Source organism: Alosa alosa, chromosome 11 (assembly GCF_017589495.1).
Source record: "Alosa alosa isolate M-15738 ecotype Scorff River chromosome 11, AALO_Geno_1.1, whole genome shotgun sequence".
Taxonomy (NCBI): Eukaryota; Metazoa; Chordata; class Actinopteri; order Clupeiformes; family Clupeidae; genus Alosa; species Alosa alosa.
In genome coordinates this window covers 27,981,575-27,994,074 of record NC_063199.1, presented here as the reverse complement: position 1 = coordinate 27,994,074, position 12,500 = coordinate 27,981,575, and the positions used below count along the sequence as shown (strand labels likewise).

General features: G+C 45.5%; 1 protein-coding gene across 4 annotated transcripts in view; it reads right to left on the bottom strand.

The window, feature by feature from the left end:
• Window positions 1-12,500, bottom strand: part of brsk2a (BR serine/threonine kinase 2a) — a 201,912-nt gene that overhangs the window by 48,367 nt on the left and 141,045 nt on the right. For all 4 annotated transcript variants that reach the window (XM_048257460.1, XM_048257456.1, XM_048257457.1 and 1 more), the window contains exon 4: window positions 8,531-8,671. In XM_048257460.1, coding sequence (XP_048113417.1) covers window positions 8,531-8,671 — 141 coding nt within the window. The remainder of the gene's footprint in view (window positions 1-8,530; window positions 8,672-12,500) is intronic.

The following is a 12,500-nucleotide window of genomic DNA, read 5'->3' as shown; positions in this document are numbered from 1 at the left end:
ACAGGCGCAGTTGAATGGCGTTAACCAATGGCAACATTAAAAGGAATCAAAAGTTTAGCAATTATGAAATAATAAGATGTCAACTAGCAGAAACATAATGCAGAGCAGTAGTTCTACTCCACTTTTCAAAAAAACATACTCAAACTATTTCTGCACGTAGGCTATGACAGATTTAATAGAATCAAAGTGTAAGACATTAGAAAGGCAAACACAAGTTAAGGTTGCTTTTGACATAGTACAAACAAGCAAAACTGGGGCTCTAATTAATAATTTTGTTGTTTCTCTAATTGAATCATTGAACTGCTCTTTGGATAACGTCTGCTTTTGAAAGGCGGATTTTTTTCACCACAAAACAGACGTGCGCTGTTTTTTTACAAATTAATCAATCACTATTAACACTTCTCCTCCCATGATTTGTGTGCCATAAATGCAGATGGATGCGTAAGGAAAGCACAGTTTGCCATTCTGCACCCCTGTTGCAGGCAAAATGCGCATGTGCGGCCTGTTTGGTCATATGATGCCATGTTTTAACACGCGTGTGACCTTTTAAACAGGTGGTATTTGTGCTGTCTGTCACACTGTGCTGCTGTACATCTGCCCCTGTGTGTGAGTGTGTGTGTGTGTGGGGGGTCTAGTGGGATAATATCTGAAGGTGGTGAAGTGTGTGGGTGTGTGGCAGAGTGTTTGTGGGCAGTCGGCAGGGCAAACCAGCAGGGTTAGCCAGCAATGGAGGGAGGATTGTGTGTGTGTGTGGGTGGGTAGACTTTTTGTGTGTGTGTGGGCCCAATCTCAGTCCCTCCTCCAGGGTAGCACAGGCCAGCAGATGGGTCTCACCTCCATCAGGTCGCTCTGATCAATAAACACATCTTCATTACTCCCCCTGCAAGCCGCAGTCTCCCCATAAAGAAGCAGCGCTCCCCTGTGTGTGTGTGTGTGTGTGTGTGTGTGTGTGTGTGTGTGTGTGTGTGTGTGTGTGTGTGTGTGTGTGTGTGTTGAGTCCCTTCCTTGATGGAACAGCTTTGTCTTGAGGGGGCAGCAGGTGCATGTGTGTGTGGGTGTGTGTGTGTTGAGTCTGAATCTTTGTTGATGGTACAGCTTTGTCTGGAGGGGCCAGTGGGAGTGTATGTGTGTGTGTGTGTGTGTGTGTGTGTGTGTGTGTGTGTGTGTGTGTGTGTGTGTGTGTGTGTGTGTGTGTGTGTGTGTGGCAGGGCCAGGTTGGGCAGCTGCCTTCTGCTCTAAAGAATGGCCAGGACTCCTACCTGAGGCTGAGGGCAAGGTTGGGTGGGTGGTGTATGGAGGGGCGGTGTGGGTGGAGGAGGGGATGAGGTGGGGTAGGGGATGGATGGGCTCCTTGCACGGCACACAGGTACTAACTGGAAAGGGTTTTACTGGGGACCACATGGAGAGGAGCCATTAAAGTAGACAAAAGAGGGAGAGTGAGGGAGAAAGGGATGAATAGAGAGGGATGAGAATGGAGAGAGTGAAAGAAAGAGGAAGAGAGGGAGGAATAGAGAAGGATGAGGATGGAGAGTGTGGGAGAAGAAAGAGAAGAAAGAGAAAGATAGGGATAGATAGCGAGAGAAAGGTGAAGTGCTTTCGAATAATGTTCATGCACAATGGCTTTATTCCATCTTTATTCCATTTCAAAACCTCTGAGAAGGTCTAAGTAGTCCTTTTTGTGCAAAACACAAATTACACTCTAACCCCCCCCTATGTCAGTCTTCCATTCGTTCATGCCTTCTTATATTCCCCAGTCTTTCTGTCTTTATTTCGCTCTAATTTTCCGCAGTCGAACGCCGTTAAGGAGCTGGGCTAATGAACTTCCACTTCTCTTGATCTTCACACCCAGGATGCAAATCCCACACCACTCTCATCAATCCCTCCCTCCCTCCCTCCATCCCTCCAACCATCCGTGCGTATCTCTGCTGAAAGGAGGGCTTGCTGGGCTTGCAGGGTTTTTAATGAACACCTGCTGTCTCCATGCTCTGCTCCACCCTGACCTGCTCTGCTCTGCTCAGGCAAAAGGATGGAGATGAACATGGCACATGCCCCTCATGGCCAATGCTTGCACATCAGATAGACAGAATCTCTCTCTCTTTCTCTCTCTAACTCTTTCTAACCCTCTCTCTCTCTTTCTCTCTTTCTGTCTCACGCTCTCTCTCTTTCTCTCTCTCTCCGTTCATATTTCCTCTCTGCCAAATACTTCTAGTCAACCTTCTCACCTGTTTTTTTTTGTTGTCCTTTCTCCCAGTCTATTCGCCTTCCCACTGATTGAGCTGACAGATAGATATCTCTTTATGTCTGTCTTCCCCTCTCCTCCTCTCTCAGTCTCTCCCTCCATCCAGTACCTGTGGTATCTCATCTGCTCCACAGACACTGCTTCCTCTTCCTTCTCAGTTTCTCCCTCTTTCTATCCCTCTACCTGCAATCTTGACACTCAGGGCTGTTTTCTTTCCCTCACAGTCTCTCTCTCTCTCTCTGTGTGTGTGTGTGTGTCTGTGCGTGTGTCTGTGTGTGTGTTTGTATGTGTGTTTATTTGTTGTTATAGATCACTCATTGTCCCTCAGATTGTGGCATGTTGATACATACTGGGCAGCAAGATATGCTTTATCTCCTTCTCCTAATAGTATCTTTAATTTTGATATGTCATTAAGTTCATTAAAATTAGGAATTTCTGAGTTAAATTTGTTGAAGAAAAGGTTTCTTGTTTGATCGAAGGATGTACATTGTAGGAGGAAGTGCATCTCTGTCTCGACCTCACCTGTCATGCAGTAACCACATATTCTGTGTTCTTTTGGTTGCCATGATTTTCTGAGTCTTCCTTTTTCAATTTCCAATTTGTGGTCACTTAGCCTGTACTTGGTAAGGGTCAGTCTCTGTTTCCTATCTCTGACAGTATTAAGATATTCTGCTAATTTATATTCTCGGTTTAGGGCCAGATAGCATTGTAATCTACTTTGATTTTTAGTTTTTTCTTTCCAATATTCTCTCTCTCTCTCTCTCTCTCTCTCTCTCTCTACTCCATCCCCTGTTCTCAGCTCCTTGCCATTCAGACCTCCATCCTCTTATCCACATATCAATCTCAGTTTTTGACCCTTGAGCTTGATTATCCTCATTCAATACATTCACTACACAGTAAAATGTTCAGTTAACTCTTAAAGAGTTGATCATCTTCATCCTCTACCTCACCCCCCTTGGCCAAATCATCAGCCGTCACAAAATTTCATTTCACTGCTACAGTATTCTGAGGACACACAGCTCTATGTAAATGCCACAGCTGCAACCCCATCCTCACAGTCATCCCCATCAAAACTCACCACCTGTCTGGAGGAGATAAAGGTATGGATGGAGCACAACTTCCTCCAACTAAACAGCTCCAAAACTGAAGCCATACTGATGGCACTCCTCACTGGCACTCCTCACCAGACCAAATCATCATCCATAACCAGCATCACCTTTTCTGGCTCCAACATCCCCCTCTCATCAACAGTCACAAATCTTGGTGTAAAAATGGACTCCCAACTCACTTTTGAAGCCCATATAAATCACCTCTGCAAGACCTCATTCTACCACCTCCGTAACATTTCCAAACTCCGCCCCATTCTTCGTAATTAATATTACTCTGGGTTTATATGGATGGACCCATTCGATTAAGTGTTAAAACTACTCTAACAACAGTTGAGTGTGTAGAACTTCTTACTCGCTTCAGATCAAAAGGTAATTCAAGGTATTTCAAACCTTACAATGTTAAATTTAACTCAAAGGTTTAACACCTCAGATTTTACACTTGTGATTTTACTGTGCATTCCAACAGCTAAGCCTTTCCTTTCCCCCCAGTCTCAGTCTCTCTCTCTCTCTCTCTCTCTCTCTCTCTCTCTCTCTCTCTCTCTCTCTCTCTCTATGCTTCATCCAGACCTCCATCTCCATCAGCAGGCACCTGCCTCAGAGGGAAAACGCAACACATGATCGATGGGATGCATTTGGTGCAGCTCTGATCGTGCCAGCACGACTTCTCCACTTCGGCGCGGCATGGCGGCGCCACATGGCTAACGGTGTCTGTCAGTCAGCCGGCAAGGCCGGCGTGGCGTGGCGATGGCGGTGGCGTGGCGGCGTGGGCCCAGGGCCCCCCCGGGGGTTGGTCCCCCCTGCCCGGCGCCCGGTGCTGAGAGGGAGTGCTGCTGCCGCTGATGTGTCTGTCTGTGTGTCGCCCCGGAGACAAGAGAGGACGAGCCGGAAAAACACACCGCACACAAACAAACACACACACACACACACACACACACACACACACACACACACCAGCGGAAAAACACACCGCACAAACAAACAAACACACACACACACACACACGTCAGCGGAAAAACACACCGCACACAAACAAACACACACACACACACACACACACACGTCAGCGGAACCCACCCCCCCATTCAACCGTCAGACACCAATGCTGGCCCAGTGGGAAGTCAGACAGAGGGAGAGAGAGTGAAAGAGAGAGATAGAGAGAGAAAAGGGAAGTGCATGAATGAAAAAGAGAGAGAGAGAGAGAGAGAAAAAGGAAGTGCATGAAAAGATGAGAGAGAGAAAAGGAAGTGCATGAATGAAAAAGAGAGAGAGAGAAAAGGGAAGTGCATGAATGAAAAAGAGAGAGAGAGAAAAGGGAAGTGCATGAATGAAAAAGAGAGAGAGAGAGAGAGAGAGAAAAGGGAAGTGCATGAATGAAAAAGAGAGAGAGAGAAAAGGGAAGTGCATAAATGAAAAAGAGCAGAGATAGTAAGGTAAGCATAACTGGAGTGTAGTGCTGGAAGTCTCGCCAGCATGTACACTGATTTCACACATACATGGATCCACGTGTGTGTTATGGGGCAGGAGAAGAAGAGGGAGAAAAGGAAGACAGAGTTTGAGTGTGGGTGTGTGTGTGTGTGTGTGTGTGTGTGTGTGTGTGTGTGTGTGTGTGTGTTATGGGGCAGGAGAAGAAGAGGGAGAAAGATGAAGACAGAGTTTGAGAAGTACCATAGTCTGTGTCTCAATGAGACGTGTTTGTACTGGTGCTTCCTTCAGTGTGTGTGTGTGTGTGTGTGTGTGTGTGTGTGTGTGTGTGTGTGTGTGTGTGTGTGTGTATGTATGCTTGTTAGCACAGAGGTCTTGCACTCCATAAAAAATAGAGGAACTCCTTCTGTAATAAGCATCATCTTGGATCTTCAAACAGATAGAGTCTGATAATGTATTGTATACTCCCTCAGGAGGCCACACACACACACACACACACACACACACACACACACACTAGTGTGGGAGACCCTCTCTCTCCAACCTCCCATGCTGAAGCAATGAAACACACAGCTGATCGTGTCACACAGATATCAGACACACAGTAAGAAATCTCCTGAGAACACAGAGCAGGGAGTGATGTACAGTATCTGTAATGGCATTCTTCAGTACTGCGTGGCTTGTGGAGGAACCCTTCCATTTACCTCTAAGACCCCGTTTACACGAAGGGAAAACGCAGATATTTCCTTGCGGTTTGGCCTCTCGTTTACACCAAAACCCGTTTTTTATTGCAGAAAGCGATTATTTCTAAAACCTCCGGCCAAAGTGGAGATTTCTGATAGCGCCCGGTTATGTGCTGCCGTGTCAACAGGGATAAGCGGCGTTTTAGCTCTTAAGCGTCACATTATCGCCAGAAAATCCTTAGCGTCATGTGAAGCCTGATGTTTACAGTTTCTTTGGCTACTGATCAGGATTATTATGGATGCTGTTAAGGTGCTACTAATTTTTACTTTTTTGTGCAAGCGCTTCTGGCCTGTTTGCATTTGCAACAACTGCTCTACATGGAGGAGCAGAAGCGAAGGATCACGGGAGGTCAGCATTTTACTGCTCGTGTTAGTGGTTGTTAATGATTCTGAGGATTTTGATTGGCCAGCATGGCTTTATTCCTTTCCCTACACTGCCATTCCATAGGTTTGGCATAGTTATTATGGCTTTCGACAAGCGTATTTATGGGGTTGATGTAAATGACAAGTTTTTTGAAAACAATGTGTGCGATGTTATTATTGAAAAGGAGGGAGGGAAATATTCGTTTCTCTAAATGCCAGGCTATGTGTAAATGTGTCCTAAACGCAGAGGTAGAGCCATACCCTGTGAGAGCATTTCGATGGAGCACTTGTACTGTAGCCCTACCCAAAATGGAGGGACAAAAAAACATCAGTGATACACAATTTGACAAGCATGTCTATGGAATGTGACATACACACACACAAACACACACACACACACACACACACACACACACACACACTAGTGTGGAGACCCCTCTCCAACCTCCCATGCTGAAGCAATGAAACACACAGCTGATCGCGGTCACACAGATATCAGACACACAGTAAGAAATCTCCTGAGAACACAGAGCAGGGAGTGATGTACAGTATCTGTAATGGCATTCTTCAGTACTGGCGTGGCTTGTGGAGGAACCCTTCCATTTACCTCTAAGACCCCGCAAGCACGAAGGGAAAACGCAGATATTTCCTTTGCGGTTTGGCCTCGTTTACACCTCAAAACCCCGCTTTTATTGCAGAAAACGATTATTTCTAAAACCTCCGCCAAAGTGGAGATTTCTGATAACGCCCGGTTATGTGCTGCCGCGGTCAACAGGGATAAAACGGCGTTTTTAGCTTCTTAAACGCCACATTATGCGCCAGAAAATCCTTAACGCCATGTGAGCCTGATGTTTACAGTTTCTTTGGCTACTGATCAGGATTATTATGGATGCTGTTAAGGTGCTACTAATTTTTACTTTTGTGCAAACGCTTCTGGCCTGTTTGCATTTGCAACAACTGCTCTACATGGAGGAGCAGAGGCGAAGGATCACACGGAGGTCAGCATTTTTACTGCTCGTGTTAGTCGTTGGTGTCGATTCTGAGGATTTTGATTGGCCAGCATGGCTTTATTCCTTTCCCTACACTGCCATTCCATAGGTTTGGCATAGTTATTATGGCGCTCGACAGCGTATTTATGCGGGTTGATGTAAATGACAAGTTTTTTGAAAACAATGTGTGCACGATGTTATTATTGAAAACGGAGGGAGGGAAATATTCGTTTCTCTAAATGCCAGGCTATGTGTAAATGTGTCCTAAACGCAGAGGTAGAGCCATACCCCTGTGGAGAGCATTTCGATGGAGCACTTGTACTGTAGCCCTACCCAAAATGGAGGGACAAAAACATCAGTGATACACAATTTGACAAGCATGTCTATGGAATGTGACATACACACACACATACACACATACACACACACACACACACACACACACACACACACACACACACACACACACACACACACACACACACACACACACACACACACACACACACACACAAACTAAAAGATCTCTTACAGAACAACCACAGGCACTCAAAAGTCAACACTTAGGCATGATGCATGCTGTTGTTGTGCAAGCACAAAATGAATTCCTCCCTGAACATTTAAAACAGACAAATCCATCCTACGCAGAAACTGCAAACACAGACAAATGTCAGTTAGATAATCACACTAATGCAACATAATTAATTTCTTCATCAAAGCAATAGCGGCCAGATTATGATTATGAGCTACAGGACCATGGTAATTGATTAGAGTTATTCCTTGGGAAAGGAAAGAGGTCAAAAATAATCATTTACATCGCTCTTGTGTTAGGATCAATTTCCCTCATTTCACTTTTACCCTGAGACTGCAAAATGAAATGTATTATGCAACAACTGTGTAGCAATAATTCCTCTCTTGTAAAGGCTCTGAGATCACTTACTGCCTGGGAACCTTTGGCTCAAAGTTGATGGAACAGTTAGTGCTACACGGATCAGGCTGCAACTTTAGTCAAACATTTTGTGTGAGAAGAGGACTTTGGCTAGCGACAGTGAAGAGGAGCCAGAGGGAGAGAGTGAGTGGAACAGTGGGGGGGAAAGAGAAGAAGAAGTGAGAGAGAGAGAGAAGAGATGGAAAGGGAGAGAAAGAGAGAAAGAATTTATTTGAATTGTGAGAGAGAGAAAAAGAGGGAGAGAGAGAGAGAGATGGGAAGGGATAGAGAAAGAGAGAAAGAATTGAATTGAGAGAGAGAGAGAGAGAGAGGAAGAGTGGGAGAGGAGGAGAGTGAGAGTAGTCTCAGGGAAGACTTTCTCCTGGTATCTTGATGTGGCTGTAATTGAAAGCCCCTGGGTATGAATATGTTAGAGGCGCTAGCAGATGGAGAGTGTCCACGCTAGTTTTCCATCAACGTCCCCAGTACTGTGAGAGCCTGTGCTGAGTGCTGGGGGGGTCAGGGTGTGTTCTGTGGGTAAGGGGGTTGGGGGTTGGGGGTCAGGTGTGTTCTGTGGGGGGGGGGGGTTGGGGGACGCACTCTCGAGACAAAACATTTTGGCTTCACACAGCAAGGGGAAGGATAGTGGATGAAACTAATAAGCCTCGGAATTAGTACAGGGCCTGTAAATCACCCCTCACTCACACACACACACACATAGAGAGAAGCGGACTCACCATATGGAGTGACTGTGACAGAAGTCCAGCGCTGAGATGATCTGTCGGAAGAACTTCCTGGCCTCCTTAGGGGTTAACCTGCCCTTTTTTACCAGGTAGTCGAAGAGCTCCCCGCCAGAAACGTGCTCTAAAACCAAATATCTGAAAATGGGGATGGGGGTGGGGTAACAGGAAGGCAGGAGAATTTAGTAACTAAAAACGAGTAAAGACAATTTCAAATTTCACCATGAAAATGCACCAAAAAATGTTTTCTCCTCAACAGGTAAACAAAGAAACAAACAGACAAACAACCAAATAAATGCATTAACTGCAAAATAACTATTGACTAATATAAACACAGAAGCCTGTTCCCTGTGGCCAACCTAAAAGGAGACACCATCCGCCAACCTGCCAAAAATGCTTTTTTTTTTTTTTTTTTTTTTTTTGGGGTGGACTTTCATCTGACAGGACAGTGGAGAGAGCAACAGGAAGCGAGTGGGAGAGAGAGATGGGGTGGGATCGGGGTCGGACTCCCCGTTGGCGCGTGAACCGGAATATGGCACGGGCGTTGTAACCGGTTGCGCCACAGCACAACCCATGCCTGTAACATTTTAAGACTAAATCCAAGGGAGCAGAGACACACAGCCTTCAGAGGCAACAGACGGTTGCTGACCGAGAAGGTGTCATATTTCCAGAGAGATTCAGCGGGAGGATAGAGGCCTGTAGCCTAGAAATCTAGACGCACCCTAGCGGCAGCAAATTACATTTGCTTCCAGGTCTAGTCTAGCAACTCTCCGTAAAAATTAAACTTCTATCAGGCCAATCAAATCGTGTATAGAGTCGTTAGGCGGGCTTAACATAATGATTGATGGCAGAGTTGCAACGGTTTGGCTTGAATCCCCTGCTACTTGAAAACAAAGAAGATGGATGTTGCTTTTGGCCAACAGTGTGACACAAGTTAAGCTTGTTTTAAGTTGGCAAAAGTTTGAATTAGCCAACTAAGCTCGCTGGTGGGAAAACGCATGGGACTCAGCTGTCCTATTAGTGCAGAGGGAATTTGAAAGACAACCGATTATCCCGCCCCTCGGACTGAGCACTGCGAACGGTGAGTGCCCAGACCCTACATTTTAATGTGGGTCTGGCTTGTCAGGCTAAGAGGCCTGGAGAGAAGCTGAAAAACTTTCAGATATTTTTTTTTTGATAGACATCTTTGTATATAATGGTAAATGAGAACAGTACTGAGAGGCTATTCTCTGCACACACACACACACACACACACACACACACCACACACACAATGACAGAAATAAACAAACACAAACATAAAACACGCACACACACACACACACACATACAGTACATACACAAACCAAATCACAAAGATACACACAAGTACAAACAAACACACACATGCACACACGCACACACACACACACACTAGAATGGTGCAGCATCTCTCCTGGTTGTTTACGATCACCGCTCAGTCACCAGTCCACTCACCAGGCCCTCAGCCTGGCTACAAGGACAGAGGTGTGGAGGGAGGAGCAACAGAGGAGAGACAGAGGCTGCTTCCAGACACGTCCTCTGCAGTATGGACCCTTTCAACAAGGTAAACAAAAACAATGCTTGAACGTTCTATTTGGGCCCCAATCTACTTCCTCTGCATTAAGATAACATATGGAATGTTAAAACGGAAGTCTTGTGGGGCCAACTATGATTCTGATAATGGAACTCTCTTGAAAGGTCCATATGCAGCGCTTTGTCAAACGGAGGTCCGACCCTTCGGGTGATTCAGATATGATGCTGACATGCTGACATTATATTTACTGACGTTATATGTGTGAACGAACAGAATGTTTAACACATGAACAAAATCTCCATGTGGTTGAACAGGTTGAGCGTGGTTGAACACGCACATGAACAGAATCTCTGCATGTTCTCTCTTCTCTCTCTCTCTTCTCTCTCTCTCTTGGGCAAGTTGTTTTTAAAACATGAAAGTTTGTGCTGAATTGTGCTTTGTATGAATTTTATTCAACACTTGTCGATGGTTTTATTTTGTAATATTTAAATACCCCAAACTGTTCTAATAAAGGCGTGTTATGCCTCTCTCTCCCTCTTATCTTCCCTCTTCTCTCTCCCAGTCCTCTCTCTCTGCCCCCCCTCTTCTCTCTCTCTCTCTCTCTGTCTCTCGCTCTCTTCTCCATGGTGGGCCTGCAGCCTGATGACCGGTCTGCCGGCTGGCCGTATTTCTCCCTGGCATGTGCGAGCATCTCTCTCCTGCACGGGCAAATTGAATCCGGGGGGCCACTCCACTCCAATGGCCCTCCATCCTCCATCATCAGCTCACGCCCCACACCCTGCCCTGACCTGGCCCCCTTTTTATCTCAGCATCCAACAACCAGCAATCTGCCCACAACCTGCAATTGGCCCCGGGGCTTGACTCCCAGCCATAAAACCTGCTCCGCTCGTAAAAACAAAGAACCTGCAGGCATCACGGTTAGCTTCACTTTCACCACTGGGTAGGTGTTTAGCTAGGATGGGATTCTACAAAGCTACGCTGTGGTGGTTTGCCCCACCTCCACATGGTACAATCAATGCCATGAATATGGATTTAGTCAGGGCAGACATAGGAAGGTGTCTTCTTCTCTAAGGGAAACTATGAAAAGATGGTTTGGGAGCTTTGCATACAAATGTGATAAGTATACCTTCCAGGTATTCGTAAAATGCTAAAAGACACCATTAGCAGTAAACCAAACACTGATCTCCAAACTAAACTATAAACTAGTCACAATGTTTAGTCATTTCCAAAAGACAATGCAAGTTTCTATACACGTTTTCCAAAGAACATTGTTTCTTTTTGTTTCGTTTTTTTCTTGGACTGCAGTTTTAGACTGTCCCAGCTCACTGACTACACTACATTAAGTCAACTACAACGCCAGGCTACTTTTGAGCATCCTTTACAGCCCCGGGATCATTTGCATAGGAAAACACTTTTGGATCAGCGCTGGACAGCATCTGAAGAAAGATGACAGGCCCGCACAGCACCTCTCCCAGCCTGGCGCGTCTGCCGTGCACGATGGCATGATTCATTTGCAGATAAAGGGAGCTTAGCCCGGGCAATTACCTGTCAGTGCAATACAAATTAGCGGGGGAGTCCAAAGTGATTTGCGAGCGTGATGTTTTCACAGACAAACTTCTGCTAACCCACTGTGATATCTGCATGTGTTCGGCTAAACTCGGCAGAGGGATGATTTAAGGCCTAACATCCATAATCCACAAGTGTGTATAATAAATCACATTGTGCACTTTTTGCGAGTACACAGCTACGCATTTTATGTGTCAAATAAATCACATATTCCTGAACAACAAATAACATGGCCATGCCACTTTAACATCATCCAAATTATACACATAAATATGTACCACCATCACCACCCGTTTAATACTATTATTGAAGGCTGTGACTTTAACAACTGTTTATTAATGCAAAAGGACATTGCTTTGTTTATGTAAGAGAGGAAGAGCGATCCATTAGCTGCATGGTAATGTAGCGCGCTTAAAAGGCTACAGCGCAGTACTAGTCATGCTGCATTAACACTATCAAAGCCATCGTGTCCCTCTCATCAGCCTCTCACAACACTTGTCTGCTCACTGGGATAAATTAGCAAAGAAGCACAGTAGCACAAACACACACACACACACACACACACACACACACACACACACACACACACACACACACACACACACACATACATATACACACACACACAAGACAGACACACACACATACATAGAGAGACATACAGGCAGACTTGGGACATCAACACATGTACATAAACAAACACACACACACACACACACACACACACAGGGAGAGAGACATACAGACAGACCTGTGACATCAACACATGCATAAACAAGCACACACACACACACACACACACACACAGGACCGTGACACTAGCACAGCCTGTTGTGTGCACACAGA